Here is a 15,567-nt window from a genome sequence, read left to right as displayed (position 1 = left end):
TTCATTGTCCAGGTCCACTTGTCACCCCCTCTTAAAGAGCTGGGATGGAAGAACCTTCCCGTCCCTGAGACCTGGGCCCAGGGAAGACAGAGTAGGCCAGTGTTAAAGCCAGAGTCTGGGAGAGGGTTCTCGAAAGGACTGTGGAGTTGCCACACAGCCCCCAAGCCTGGTAGCATGCAGGTTGGGATTTCCACCTCTGCTCTGCTACGACAGGACAAGTCGTGGCTGGACTTGGACCTTGGTCTTCCCGTTTCTACTGGGATCTTGAAGAGCCCTTCAGCTGGGATATCCTAAAGCAGCCCAGGGTCCCTGGGAGTGTGGCCCTGCTGTACTCAACTGAGGTCACTGGAGGTCACGCAGGAGGCCAGGCCCTGGAAATCAGGCCAAGGAGGCCTGGGCCTGCTGAGGTTGGCAGCCCTGCTCCAGCTCTGGGGAAAGAAGGGGAGCAGGCTCAGAGGCCAGGGCTGGTCAGGGAAGAGCCCCTCCCACCCTGACCAAGCAGGGCTCCCAGCACCAAGGCAAGGATCTGGGCCAAGGCATGAGTGAGCCTCCTTCTCTGCTTTCCCTTGGGGACAGGAGGGAGAAAATAGAAGAGTCCCTCAAAGTTAGCTCAAGCCAAGCAGAAGGGCTCCAGCTGCCAGGAAGAAGCAGGGCATTCATTCTATCACTGGGTAGAATCAATGAAGTCAGAAGTAAGCAGGCTGAGGGCAGGGCAGGGCACCTCTCTGAGTAAAAAAGGGAAGAATGGTACCTAGGGGAGGGGCACTATATCGTGGATGAGCCTCAGCTGCCTGCAGGGCAGGGACAGGGTAACCTGGCCACTGGGAGGAGGCTAGAGGGTCTCTCTCCTGCTGGTCCCTGCTCAGAGGTCACTCTGGAGACCAGGCACATCAGGCTCCTCCTGAGCCCAGTAAGATCAGGACGACCCGGCCGAGGAACCCTCTGACACTAGTCTCCGAGGCCTCCTTTCCACTGGGGCCGACTGGGCGTGGACTGTTGCGTCCAGACCCTAATCAACGCTCAGGCGGGGGCCTCCCCCAAGACCAAGGCCTCTTCCCTGCGGAGGAGCCCGGACGGACGGGCGGACGCTGCGGTCCCGGTCGGGCTGATAGGAACCATCTGCGTTGTCTTAGGCCGCCCTTCGGCCCACTGTCCCTCTGAACTCGGCCGGTTCCCGCGGGCCGTTTGATGCTCGCAGGGTCACAGACCCCCGCACACAAATCACCGCCGCGGGGCTGGGGGTGGGGCGGAGGCGCTGAAACCTAATCCGCAGAGTTTGCTCCGCCGCCGCCTCCTTGCTCCTTCCCTCGCTCGCTCGACGCCCCCCACCCCCCCCTTTCCAAACAAAGCTTATTTTTCTTGCCAAAAAAACAAAGTTGGTATCAAGTGTTTTGAGGGAGAAAGTCTCTCCCCCACCCCTGACCTGGAAGGAAGGGCTGGTTGCCGAATAAGCCGGGACTGCAGAGGGGTCTCCAGGAGAGGACAGGCGGGAGGTGAGCTCGGGGCTTCTGGCTCCGTCGGTCCCCTTCCCTGCTGTCGCCTGCCCGTCCCATACTTAATGGCAGCGAATCCTATGGTCCCCGGCCCTGCCCTATCCCTCTAGTCGTCCTGCCCAGAAAGGGTTTCCTCCATCGGAGCTCCCGGTCCCTACACAGTCAGAGATGGAAGCATCACTTCCTGCTCCTTCTCCCTCCCTATAAAACAGCCCTTGCCTGTCGCTTTTATGAGGTGACACCCTGCTCTCAGCCCGATCCTCCCTGCGCCCGGAGTCTGGGCTGGGCGCACAGGAGACTGCGTGCACTCTGGCGTCCCCGACCGCTGCCAGGGCGCACGGGGACTCAAGAGCGGATCCTCTACGAGCTCTAATAGGAGGCCAAGGAGCGGGGACATCAGAGACAAATTCCTCCGAAGTCCCCCCTCTGGTTCCGCTGACTGGAGCCTTTGGGCTGAAACCCCAGGAGCTCCCCACCCCTGTGTTCACGAGGGGAGCAAAACGGAGCCCCCGGGGGCACGCAGGCTTCGTTTGCTGGGTGTTGGTTTTGCTTTTGGTTTTTTCAGCCGGTGCAGCGACCCGGAACAGCGCGGCCGCTTCTCCGACGCCCGCGGCTCCCCACTGCGCCCAGAGGCGAGCGCCGCGGCTAAAGCCCGAGCCTCGGCGCCCGCTGCGCTTGCCGGAGTTCTGCTTGTCCGAGCAGGCAGCGGGGCTCAGGCACGGCGGCGACGTCGAAGGGCCAGTCGGCAGACGGGGCTGGGTCTCCGCGGCCAGGGCGCCGCAGGAAAGCCCTGCAAACGGTGGGACGAAGGTGGTGGCGGCGGCGGCGGAGGTGGCGAGAAAGGCGCCACGGGCCTGGCGGAGAAGCGGGTTTCCGCGGGGGTCGAACAAAGGAATTCGCCCTCAGAAGAAAGGGGCCGAGCATGCAGCCGGGAATGGCCAACCCTGGAGACCTGCAGGAGTGCGAGCGCTGCGACATTAGTCCCAGGGATCCAACGAAATCTGCCCCGCTGAGGGCCCCAGCCTGGCATCTCCATTCGGCCTCTCTTCTGGTCAATCCCGCTTTAATGGGGGTGGTGGGTGTGCACCCAGAGTGCCACCTTTCCTGGGAAAAGGGGACAGAGCAGGACCCGTGCTCTCGGTCAGAGAAGGCAAAAACATCCCACTAACCCTCCCCCCATTCATCATCTAGTCGTGGGGTCATTGTCCCCATTTTCCAGACGCTGCCAATTAAGGCACCCGCAAAACCACCCCTTCCCCCGCCCCCGCAGCAACGCTCTGGCTCCTGAGGCCCAAGCGCGCTCGGAAACGGAAAGCGTCAGTGGGCTACAGGGCCGGAGCCCCCTCTTCCCGCCGCCCTCGGAAGGGGTGGAGGGGACACGGTTGTAAGGTGCTCGGCTTCTTTTCTGTGCTTGACATGAATAAGGGGATTAGGACAGCAAGTTTCCGTCGTTCACTCCGTGGGACAAAGGGCCCCGCGGTTTGAGCGGCACAGCCTCTGATTAAACGACAGAGCCCTGTCACTCAGCACCATCCTAGGTACTTGTGTTCGTGACATAATCTTATTAGAAGATAAAACCGGCGAAATCCTTTTCATAATGAAAAGTTACATTTAATGGCCGGACTCGCCCCCCACCTCCCTCCCCGGAGCCTGCTCGCCTTTCCCCGTTGCTGTTGGATATGGCTCGCCTATAATTGGCATTTAAAGCACCAAGTCCGGGAGAAAAACGGGGTTTAGGGTTTTTGTAATCCCCCTAAACTGTCTTTGTTCGAAATCTCCACAGATACAAGTCTGTTAAGAGTAAATATTTGTGGATTGATACAACCACATTTCCCCCCTGCAAACCAAATCCAAAAAAAAAAAAAAAAAAAAAAAAAAAAAAAAAAAAAAACCTGCCGCTCGTCGCCCTCCGGCTGGGGCGCAGGAGGGAGGGGGCTGGGGTCTGCCCTAGCGTCCACGCCGGGAACTCAGCTTTCGGGCCGCCTGGTTGCCTCCAGGAGCTGAGGGACTTTGCACATTTCTCAGGCGGGAAAAGGGTCTTAGATTCTGCCCCGCAACCCCTAATTTTCTGTTCTCTCAATAAACAAACCTCCCTAACTTGCCGCTTTCGGCCAGCCCGAGGGGGTCGGCGGGAGGGCTTGGGGAGGGGCGAGGGCTGTGCTCAACAAGGAATGAAAATGCCAAGTCTCCCCGCCAGCCTTACTCCCTCCAGCGGGAGCCTGCAGTGGCTCCTAGGAGAATCACTGGCTCCTTCTGGACCGCGGAAAGCCCCACCCGGTAGGGCACCCCGAGCCCAGCCCAGGTGAGTCCCCAAGCCACCAAGGATCCCCGAAACGCTGAGGAGCCCGAAGGCTGCTGTAGGGCCCCGGACTCCAGGCTCCAGCCCAGCCCGTCTCAGGATCGGATTCCTCCATAAATCAGCAGCCGGGTGAAAGGGCTGCGCTTTAGAAAGGGCAGGACCGTGTGCGCGTATTAGAGCGCGCGGTTCCCAAATCCGGGCTAAACCCTTGGTGACACCGAAATTCATCAACCGCCGCTGGCGCCCGCGACTCGGCTGCGGAGCCCAGGAGCCTATGCTTGGTGTCATCCCACTCCCAGGAAAGGAGAACGTGGTGCACTAACCGCCGAGAGTTGGGCCTGGAGGGATGGGCGGGTGGAGGCCGCTGAAAGCCGCCCCATCCGCGTGTCCGGACGTCGAAGGAAGCTCTCCCGCCCAGGGGAAGGCAATTATTCTAACCTTTTTCTTCCTCTGACCAGGGCTGGCCCTACAGGGGGCAATCCGCACGGAGGAGGTCAGTGACACTCTGCCTCCCAGCCCTCGGGGTAGCGACTCCTCCTCCCCACCCCTGCCAGGCTGGGCGTTCTGGGGAGATTGGCAACAGTGTAGAGCCTGCACCTTCCGGAAGGTCGGCATAGGAGGACTTAGAGAACCCATCCGGCTTTGGGAGTTGGACCCGCCTGGGGGGAAATCTGCTACAGGGTAACTCTGGGCCGGGAAAAATCTGCTACAGAGTAACTCTGGGCCTGGGGGAAGTTGTTCAAGCTGCTCAGCCTCAGTTTCCTCCCCGCACAGAGCTGGGACGGTACAGTCAGTGAACTTCACAGGGGCTCAACAGACGCCAATGCCTTGCCCTTCTAGATACACTACTGCGTCCTGCCTCCCTGTTCAGTAAGGCTGTGCTCCTGCAAATTCACATCTACACTGACCATGCTCAGCAGCCTCTTGGAAAAAATGGGACCTACATGTCTCAGTAGTAATGAGGGCCCATCCACAGACTGGCCTTGGCTCCGAGGAGCAGCCCCTGGCATCCAGACGGGCCCCATTCCCTTTTCAAGGTAAAAAAATAAATAAAAACACAGGCCCCCAACCTGAGTGAGGAGCAGAAGGGTGGGCAAGACCCCTCTGGGAGGCCTGTTCAGGAGGCTGCACTTTCTGGGCCTCCCACACAGGACAGACAATGCATTCCTGCCAGACGTGGCTGCCTTGGGCTCATTTCCCAGCAGGAAGGAAGAAAACATACATTGACTGCATGCCCAACACCGGCTGGCATCTGGGTTTGTTCCACTTTATTCTCAGAGCAACCCTGTAAGATTGGAATTACCATCCCCTTTTCACAGAGAAGGGAACTGAGGCTGAGGAAGAGCTGTCAGTCCTTCCCTAAAGGCCCTTGGCCTTTGTCACTAGAAGATGGAGACATTCTGGATCCCCATTCTGTAACTGCCAACAAGCTTGCTCTTCCTTTGAGAAAGTGTGCCCCACTGCAGGACCCCTCCATTTGGAGGAGGTCACCCCAGAGCACCTTGATCCTCTGGAACCCCAAAGGCCTGGGCAACTCAGTCCTGGTCCGGTGCCCACACCCAACAGCCCAGTAACTATAGCAATCCAGGAGTCACATGACAAGAGTCAGAGAGTCCCCTCGGAAGGCAGGAGGCGGGAGAAGGGGGAACAGCAGTCACACCCAACTTGTCCCGTCCCAACCCAGTGCTGCTCCTCCCCTCCCCTCACTGCTGCTGAAGCTCCTCAGGAGGTGCTTGGGGGAGGGACCCCTGGCGGCCCTGTGTCCAAGCATGCTCAGCTCATCTTCAGCTACCCAGCAGCTCGGTGGCCTCCTCATTCCTGCCAGACCCAGTGGGCATCGCTGTTGCTCTGGGTGGCCGTTACAACCTTCCCCAGCTAGCCACCTCCCCACAGTTCCCAGGAAAGCCTCTCTCACCGCACTGGCCTGGCCAGGAAGCAAACATCTTTGTTTCTTCTGGAACCGGGCTCCAGGAACCGGGTTTTTCCTTCAGCAACACTTCCCCCCAGTTCACCAAGTGCCAAGGCCAGCCAGGTGCTCTGCCATCAGCCAGGACATTCGTCCAGGGTTGGTCTGAGCCAGGCTCCCAATTGAGACAAAGCCTCCCTACAAATGTACCCACACATCCCCAGATCCCCAGCCCCTCATCCTCCCTTTGGGGCCCTAAGGTCAGCAGGGCAGGTCCAGCGGCTGCCAGTCAAGATGCTGAGCAGAAATGGATACAGTATTATCCAGGGAATAACAAAGGAAGGGCCCACGCGGAAATTTATTTGTACTGATCAGGCGAAGCAAAGGTAAAGGGCAGAGAGGAAGTGCTGTCAGCCGGCCTGAAACCCAAGAAAGTTGCCATTCCGAGCACAGTGGCCCCTTATGCCCCACCACTCCCCACCGCAGCAGTAGTTAAAGCAAACACAGGCCCTTCACTGCCCCATCAGTTACACCTTCCCCCCAAAATTACACAAACTTTGAAACATTTTTCTGAGAGAAGATGGATGCTTCAGGAGACTTGAGGTCAAGGCTAGGCTGTTTAAAGTATATTATTAACAAATAAACATTTACTGCAAAAAAAAAAAAAAAGAGAGAGAGAGAGCGAGAGAGAAAAACCCTATAGGCCACCAGGGAACCAAATCATGTTGCTTTTGGCATCAAATGACAGGAGACATTTATGACATGAATGGAGAACACCAGCCGGTTGATGAAATGGCAAACGTCTGCCACTTTGCTTCCTCTACCTTCGTGAATCAACTTTTTCAAATATGGTTTTCAGCCTTAGCCCTCTCTCACTACCACCGTCTCTCCACTTCTGACTGCAGTGGCAATAAATATATATAATTTTGGTTTTGCTCTTTGCTGCCATCAGCACAGAATCTGGTTGGAGAGGGCCAGAGGAACTTCCGGCTGGGTCAGCCAGAGAGCCAAGGGCCCTGGGTCCTCGGGCACCCCCAACTGACTGACAGCTCACATGCAGCGCCTTGTATGAGTGGACTATCCCTCCCTTCCTCCCTCCCCTGGCTGAGGCTTGATTGTGGTGTCCAACAAATTGGAAGTTATAACTCATGTCGGTGAGAGTATCCTCCATCCTTCAGCCTAACTGATGCCAAAGTAGGACTGGTTTTTTTCCCCTTCCTTTTCTTTATTTTTTAGAAACTTCAGAGCCGCGGGACAAAGGCGGCTCCTTGGAGAAGCATCGCCAGCCACCCATGGGTGGAAACCTCACAAGGCCACAGAGCCTGAGCTGAGGGGACTTCTGAGCTCCTGGAATGGTGTTTCTCCACATTTTAAACCTCATCTTCCTTCTGAGAAATACACAAATCCCCGGATCTCTCCCCCACCTACCCCCTTCTCCATTGGCTGAGCTTTATTTTCTGTGGCTTCAATCACAAAACAATTAAGTACAAACAGTTCTTCAAATATGAATTATTAAGCTTTTCCAAGCTATATGCAGGCCCTGGAGATGCCAATTGTTTCCTGGTGGAAATACTGTTGCTCTGGACCACCCTGTCTGTCCCCCAAGGAGAAAGAGCCCAGCACACCCGGTCACCCTGTTGCAGCCCTTTCTGATAATGCAGTTGGCATCTGTGCACACCCACGCAATCAGGTTTTCCACCTCTCCTGAGGTGCAGGAGAGGATAACGGATTCCCCAGAGGATGAGGTGCAGGAGAGGATAACGGATCCCCCAGAGAATGGAATATTTATTGGAGTTCCACCAGGTGCCTGTGTAATCCTCATAACCACCCTGCAAAGTCACATCATCATCCCCAGTTTGTTGATGAAGCCCTGGCTCAGAGATGGGCAACCACTTAGCGAAGATCACACAGCTAGCTGCTAAGATTTGGGGCTGGGAGGTGAACTCAGGTCTGACTCGGAGTCTAAAGCTCTTTTCATGGCTGAGGAAGACAAGACTTTCACAGTGTCCTACGAAGGGAAAGGGAACGCCTTCCCCAGGGTGCTCCTCATCGTCCCTGAATGGAGAGGCTCAGGGTAAACCTTGCGTACCATGGAACCTGGGTATAGAACCTGTTGGCAGTGTGGTGTGTGTCCTTGGAGACAAGGTATTCCCTGCCATGCTCATGGTGAGAACAGTAACAGCAATAACTTCCAGAGTATTAATAACAAGCCAGGCAAGATGCCAAGTCCTTTGGGGTACCTTATCTCAAGTCCTTATAAGAATACATGCCCCCAGCAGAATAAGTCCCCATTTCACAGAGGAGGATCAGGTAGGTGCCAGGGCCATGTGGTCTCTAAGCCTGGCTCCAATGGACAGGGCAGGAGAGAGCTGACAGTCACCAATCACATACCCCAGAGGAGATCCTCCCAGCCTACTTACCCCACTCAAGAAAAATAGGGCAAACAAATGAGGCCACACCAGCCCAGCGCCCGGGGAGTTGAGGGTGAGCCAGGAGTCACTGTGAATAATGCCTCCGTTCAGCAGCAGGGGACTGCAGCCCCAGGAAGGCCTGTGCTTACCCCATTGCACACAGCCAAGGTGCTGGGGTTAAATGGAGAGGTACCCTCCAAAGGGCCAAAGAGTCCCCAGACTTGGGCTGCCAGAGTGGGCCCTTTGGGCCTCAGCCCCCAGAGACAGCACCATAGAAGCCTTTTTGTAAGGCAAAGTCCTGGCTCCTCCTCCCAAGCAGACAGTTTCCAGGACAGGCGCTCTGCAGCCCTGAGTAAGTTTGATGGTTGGGGCAGGGGGGCTCGCTGGTTGGGGTACACACTGAGGAAGGGGTGCTGCTTGAAGTGGCACCCTGCAGGGGAGCCTATGGGGAGGCCTTCCAGGCTGGGAGAAGTAGCCAGAGAAGGCCAGAGGCTGACTGCTCTCCCCCTGGGCCACACCCGAACGCGGGAGTTGGATGGGGAGTGTGTGGGGGAGAGGTGAGCCTCCCAGGAAGGTCTTTCCCGGGCTAAACACTTCCAAGGAAAGGAATGTGCAGGGCAGAGCGGTTGGGCCACTGGAGCCACAGCCAGCTGGGGGAAATTTTTTAAAAACTCACCCCAGGACTCAAGAGGGCTTTTTGTGAAACTCAATCAAAGCCTGGATGCTCCCCTTCTGACAAGGTGGGCACATCCTACCTGGGCAGGCGAGCCCAAAGGGCCCCCGGCGGGCCCGGCGGAGCCCTGGAAGTCTGTACCGCCGAGAGGCTCGGCCGCCCGGGCAGGCCCTGCGGGCGGAAGGGCGCCGCGGCCCCGCCGCCGAGGTAGGAGCGCGGCCCGGGCCGCAGCCCCGCGTCTCGCCGTGCACAAAGGCGCCCGCTTGCACCCCAGCGGGTCTCGGGTCGCCAAACCTGGGAGCTGTCTTACAAGCGATTAGACTCCATTTTGTGACAGATTTTTGGACTCTCCCACCGACCCTCCCCCCTTCCGGAGCCTCCTCCAGGAATTCTCCACCTCTTCAGGATAAAAACCCTTTCCAGACGAGCGACAGACGGCAAGAAAAGAGAGTTACATAATTCTATTTGGCCAAGTCGCCAAGAAAAAAAAACATGGGAGGGGAGAACGTGCCTTATTTTTCATTTGTTCTCCGGTGGAGGACGGTGAGAGGTGTTCCTGATTTGGGGGAGGCTGCGTTTCCTCTCCATTTCCTAACCGGTTTTCTGTCCGAAAAGACTGCTTTTTTGTTGTTGTTGTTGAAGGATCCCCCAAAAATCACTCATGGGGAAAAAGGAGACTTTTGGAGTTAAGAGTGAAAATGCCCAAACTCCACGGCCAGCACTCTGTTCTGCCCGCCAAGGATGTACAAAAGGATTTTTATCAAATTCGGCTCAATGTGCCCCAGTGTCAATCACCCCCGTGGTGCGTAAAAGAACTTGGCACTTCTGGGAGTCTGGGATCTTCGAGAACAAATCGAAAGGAGGAAGAGGCACTTACTAAAAACGGCAACCTCTTTTTAAGGATGGAACCCTGCAACTCAACCATGTTGAGTGAGGTTGAAAAATGTGAGGACACATTTTTCAGAAGTTGTGTTTGGTTGGGGGGTTGTTAATTTCCCAATACCGCTGACGCACAGACTCGACAAAATCAAGAAGGCACGTTTCTGTGCCCGCTTGCCTGGATTCTTGTCTGAAAAGCATTTACGCACAAATGAAATAAATATGCATCTGCAATTGTCAAAGAAAAAAAGAAATGTAAATAAAAAATTTTTTATTGTGCAAAGAACATCCCTTTCCAGTGAGCTGCTGCCTGCCTGGAGCGGCGCTCCATCTCCCTGTGAAACGACTCACTGGGTATTTGTCCCCAAGATTGTCTTGATAACAACCACCCCACAACCCCACCCCCAGCACATCCTGCCGGCCGGCCTAACACAGATACCTAATTGGCATTATTGGAAAAAACGGAATGAGGGAGGACGAGTGAACCGTCCACAGCTAGAATAATGCACTCCCCACCCCAGGCTTCAGCCCCACAGGATCCAGACTGAGTGAGGTCTGCCGACCTGAGATTCGCCCTGTGCCAAAAACCATTCCCAACACACCGGACTGCACTGAGGAAGCCGGCTCTTAGGTGACTTTCTTTTTCTTTTTAAAACAAATATACTTTGGACAAAGCAGTCACAAATGTTTAACGTTTAATTGTTTTGTAAGATGAGGGGGTGAGCCGCTCATCTCTAAGGTAACATCCAGCTGAAATTTCATGACTTTACCATTCTGTGCCTGAAGAACCAGGGGGTATCCTTTCTTTTTTAAAAATAGAAGCTCCATAAATAATTATGGCGAGTGGGGGGAGGGGAGGCTACGTACAAGTGATTGGAAAGTCTTTTCAACATATTAAGTTTTGTTTTTTTTTTTTCTCTTAAGCCGTGCAAATGATTCGGAGGCCTGTTTCTAGTTTCTTGGGCCCCCTTCCCCCCGTGTTGTCGTCAAGGCTGGTGGCTGAGCTGGGTGTAAGTGGCACTGCCAGAGCTCGGGGTCAGGCAAGCAGAGTGTGGCCAGGGGTGCAGGGCGTGGTGGGGAGGGGGTTGGAGGCTGGTGCACCCGGCAGAGGGGCTCCTCTAGCCGGCCCAGAGCCCACAGCCACATCTACCCCAAACTATTTTCCCCATTCAATTTGTGCTGCTCTATGCTTGGGCTGTGGCTGAACCGACTGGCGGCCTCTCCCTCTCGGGGAACTAGAATCATATTAGTCCAGAGCACAGCACAAAGCCGACTGACGGCAGTGTCCCTAAATCTGGGGTGCTTCCTACTGAGAGGAAGGCCTCAGCTGTACTCTGGGACCAGCAAAACAGCTGACCCTCTGAATGGACTCCAATCTCTACCCAAAGATCCCTCAGCTGGAAGAGCTAGGTGCAAAAAGCAGCTCAGGCTCAGCCCCCAGACCACCAGGCACAGCCAGAACTTTTTGGGGTAAAATCCGACGCACTCTCGAGGGCTCTGGCCTGCACTATTCCCAGGCCTCAGTTTAACAGTTGGGCTGGGCTGCTTTCCACTAGGCCCTGGATTTGGGGACAATCCCTGGGCAGAGCACGTAGGTTGCACTCACCACGAGGCACCGGCAGCCCAGCTTTTCTTTCCCTGGAGGCTTGGGCATACACAGCCCTCTCTGAGCACCAAACCACCTAAGCAGCCTACCGGCTCTGCAGCCTCATCCAGGACGGTTTTCTGGTATCATTAAAAACTTTTGCAGGCACCCACTGTGTCTGCAACAGGGCTTTGGGGATCCCCACACCCCTCTTTCAGTTGTGCCTTCTCACTGCCTCCCTCCCAATTGCAGTGCCAGGCAGAAAACCCAGCAGGTCAGAAGAAAAAGCCTGCATGTACTGTTATCTGTCCCCAACCCCGGCCATACAAATCCAGTCTCAGCTAAGAACTAGTTAGCAAGAAAGGCTCAACCCACATCTCTGGCCTCAGCCCTGAGGTTTGGGTTGTACCAGGGCAGAGCGGGCCAACCCCCTCCTAATACACACTACCAGAAAGGAGGCCTTCTAGGGAGGGCTGACTGGGTCAGCTCCTCACTCCCATTGGGAGCCCCAGATTGTAACTTGCCACCTTTTGAGGTCCTCTTCCTAGAATGCTTCTCCAACCAACGAAAATTGCCAAGTGCAAAATTCCCGCATGGAACGGTTTGGGGAATATGGACATTCTTTTCTCTCCATCAGGGACTAAAAGTGCAGCAGGGAGCCTGACAGAAAGGGGGCCTCCCTTGCGGCTCAGGCCGTTCAGTGCCCAGCGCTCCACCTCCTGGCTCCTGGTTCCTGGCTCCAGGCTCCAGGAATCCCAAACCCCCACACACCAGGCCCTTGAAGCAGTCCGCCAGGCCTGGCTCCCTAAAGCACTGTTTTCCTCTGGAAATAAAGTTTGGGTTCCCAATTCAGGCCTCCGTAGGGCCAGACCCTACATCACAAGACCCAGGCACCAAATCCCTCAGCCGGCCCAGCGCAGGATTCCGGGACAACCGATGGCAACTGCGGGCCGTCCGGAGGCTCCCAGGACCCCATCAGTGCCGGCTGGGCTGGGTTGGTCCGCCCCAGCCCCAAGACGCGCAGCTCTCGGAACCCTTGGAACTGCCTGGCCCAGTCGCGCACAGAGCCGGCGGCAGAGCGGGCGAGGGCCGGGCCCGGCAGGGGGCTGACCGGGCTCGAGTGCCGGGCGGTGGCGGGGAAGGAGGACGAGAAGCGCTTACTGTTGGTAGTCTTGTTTGCAGTACAGTTTCCGATCCCGGAAGTAGCAGCTGGTGGTGAGGGCTTGCTGACACGCCGCGCACTGCAAACACTCCTCGTGCCAGGACGACTCGTTGACTCGCATCAGGAAGCGGTCGGAGATGGGCCGCTGGCAGCCCTCGCAGACGGCGGGATGCGGGCAGTCGGAGCCTGCAGCGCACAGGGCGAAAGCCCGGCCGTCAGCGCCGCCCGGCCCAGCCCCGGCGTCCCGGTCGCACGGGGCCCACAGCCCCCGGCCCCGAGGGCTCGGGCCGCCCGGGATCACCTCCTGCCGCCTGCGCTCCCCGGACTGCCGCGCCAGGGGCCGGGAGGCCCCGGCTAGTCCGCCCCGGTCCGCGGGCTCCGGCGTGGAGGCCGCGGGCCTCGAGCCTTGGCTCGGCGCTGCGCTCTCCCCTTCTCCGGAGAATCCGCGCTCCGTGTTAAGACAAATGAGAAGGAGCACGGCACGGCGCAGGGTGGCCGGCTGGGACCAAGACAGGCGAGGTGAGGCTGGGACGCTCGCTGGCTGACACGCCCCACGGTGGCGTTCGTGGTCTTCTGTCCCCGATCTCCCCCAAATCTGTGGTTCCAGTGACCAGGGAGACGTTTTTCTCTTAGAATCTCCCCCACCCCAGGTGACCTGGCGCCTCTCCCAAGCTCGCCAAGGTGATTGCTAGGTCCTCCATCACCCCTGCCACCCGCCACCTACCACACCAGAGTGGCAGCTCTAGAACCTAGGCCTGTAAAGGATGGTGGGTGGCGACTGCAGCTGTCTTGTCCCCTCAGGACCCCTGCCGGAGGCGTGCTTGCGGCCCTCTGGTGATCACTCCAGGAGTCCTGTCTTTCTGCCCCCTCCCCATGTCCTGTAAACCCATTTCCTTTATCCGTTGGCCCGGACGCCCCTGTCCCACGCCCGAGACCATTCGGGCGTTCCGACCCCGCACTCACCCAGCAGCACCCCCAGAGTGGCGGGCCCGGGGCGCAAGGCGTGCTCCTCCATCTTGATGCCGTCCAACATCTTGGCGCAGTCCGTCTGCCCGCGAGGGAAGCACCTCTCCAGCGACTCGGGACCTGGCTTTACTATATCCGCTTGGGACGCAGGGCGCTGGGACGCTGGCCGGGCTGCTCGCCCGTCGGCCCGTCCACCCGCTCTCCGCCGCCGCGGCCCTGGAGCCGGGGAGGCGCGGCCCCCGCAGGGCAGGGGTTGCGCCGGCCCGGCGATCGATGGGCAGCGACGCGCGCTATTTGGGCCCGGCGTCACGATGCAGGGCCCGGGCCAGGGCGGCTGCAGCCCACGCCCGCATCGCCTCTCCGGGACGCCTCCCGCGCGCCGGCTTCTCTGTCACCTGCTTGTCAGTCCCGGAGCCCGGCGGCGGCGGGCTACAGACCAACTCCTGGGAGGAGGCGGCGGCAGCGGTGCTTGGTGGCGGCAGCGGCAGGCGGGGAGGGTGGGGAGTGCAGGGCGGCCCCGCGGGCAGGGAGGGCGCGCACGGCGCAGCGGGGTCCCGGGCGGGGCGCAGCGGGCCGCTGGGCTCCGGGCGCGCTCCCCGCGCTACTCCAGTGCCATGGTGCGCCCGCGGAGCCGCCGGGTTTAGAGCTGGGGCTGGCGGCGGAGGGATACAGGTACACCTCACCTCCAGAAACTTCCCTGACATTTTGAACCCCGCGGCCCGTATCCCTGCGCCGGGATGCGCCGCCGGCTCCACGTCAAATAGTGCCGTCCCGCCCCCCCCGCGCGCCCTGGGGCTCCGCGCCCCCGGCCCGCGCCCCGCGCAGCGCCCGGCCCCGAGCGCAGGCCCCGGCGCCCTGGCCCGGCCGGCCGCCCCGTGGGCCCCTCGCAGAAGTTTTGATCGCCTTCGAAACAAATCCCTCTGCTCCACCCCCTTGAAAAATTGATTTGGGAGTTTGGGAGCGAAGGCTTTCTTTTTTCTCCCCTGCCTTCTTTATTATTAATATTTTGTAAAGCTCCAGCGCTACGAGAAGTGGCCCCGAGCGAGGCCAGACTGCACGGACGGCGGGGAGCGCGGCGGCTCCGCCAGGGGACGGCGCCGGCCCGGAGTGGACACTCGGGGACCCCCGACTGTCGGCCGAGGTAAGTCGCGGGGGCTGAGTCGGCGTCCCCCGGGCGGCGGCGCCTGCTCGGGGCGGCTTGATCCGCGGAGAGGGCCGGCTCCCGGAACGAAGGATGGGGGCTGGCAGAAGGCGAGGACGGCTGGTCCTGAACTCGTCCAAGGGGGGCCCAGGCCCAGGAACGGGGAGTGGGCCCAGAGTGTGGGTGAGGGGTCTGGAAAAGCTCCGGGCCTGGCAGAGATTGGGCGGAGGACTGAGCCGATGGGAGGTTGGGGCCCCGGGATCGAGAATGGGGGACACTGGGCCGACAAGGAAGGTCAGGCCTGGGTTCAGGCGACCGAGAGTTTAGAGGACAACTAAGGCTGGAAAAGGGGTCCCCGGGCAGGGGCGGGAGACATGGGCAAGACCCGGGCCTCCTAGGGTTTGCAGTGAGGGGCGCTGGGAGGGAGTGGTGGCCCCAGGGTAGCGGCTCTAAAGAGATTAAGTTGGCTGCCAAGATCGGCGTCCTTTGGCGGCCCGGGTGCCCGGCCAGGGGTCGCTGGGACGCGCGGATCAAGGACAGTGCCCTGACCAGCCTGGGCAAAGTGGGCCTCGGCAACGGGACACCAAAGGCCGGCGAGATGGAGCTGCCGACTCCCGCGCCAGCCGGGCCTGGCACCCGCGTCCAGTGCGAGAGGCCACTGCGTCGGACCGGCTGTCTGCGGCCCGTGGTCCCCACCGACGCGCGTCTCACCGGGGAGCAGGGGGGCGAGTGCGGCCCGGGGTAGCAGCGAACAGACCCCAGCGATTCCCTGCGGGGGGGCCCCGGCCCCTCCCGGAGCAAGGCAGCGGCGCGGAGCCGGGCGGGGGCGGAGGGCATGGGGGGGCGGGTCCCCTGACCTCGCTGGAGGCGAAAGGGCGGATCGGATTTGGAACCTGCGGGAGGCTTGGGTCAGAAGTGGCTCCCTGCGCCGCGGGGCCCCGCGGAGGGGCCCGGCTTTGTGGAGGATTATAGGCTCCCGCCCCACCCTACCTGCGTGTGTGTCGGTGGGTATCTGTGTGTGTCTGTGCGTGTCGGGCCCCCACCCCTGCGGC

The 15,567-nt window shown here is 59.2% G+C and overlaps 1 protein-coding gene across 3 annotated transcripts in view; it reads right to left on the bottom strand.

The window, feature by feature from the left end:
• LMX1B (LIM homeobox transcription factor 1 beta) overlaps window positions 1-13,456 on the bottom strand; it is an 81,409-nt gene extending 67,953 nt beyond the window's left edge. For all 3 annotated transcript variants that reach the window (XM_021927641.2, XM_031654519.1, XM_031654520.1), the window contains exons 1-2: window positions 13,372-13,456; window positions 12,408-12,594 (exon numbers count right to left, since the gene is read on the bottom strand). In XM_021927641.2, coding sequence (XP_021783333.2) covers window positions 12,408-12,594; window positions 13,372-13,441 — 257 coding nt within the window. In that variant the 5' untranslated portion in view covers window positions 13,442-13,456. The remainder of the gene's footprint in view (window positions 1-12,407; window positions 12,595-13,371) is intronic.
• Window positions 13,457-15,567: the final 2,111 nt, after the last annotated feature.

Source organism: Papio anubis, chromosome 13 (genome assembly GCF_008728515.1).
Source record: "Papio anubis isolate 15944 chromosome 13, Panubis1.0, whole genome shotgun sequence".
Classification (NCBI taxonomy): domain Eukaryota; kingdom Metazoa; phylum Chordata; class Mammalia; order Primates; family Cercopithecidae; genus Papio; species Papio anubis.
The sequence above is the reverse complement of the archived record's forward strand: the minus strand, read 5'-3'. Positions and strand labels throughout refer to the sequence as shown.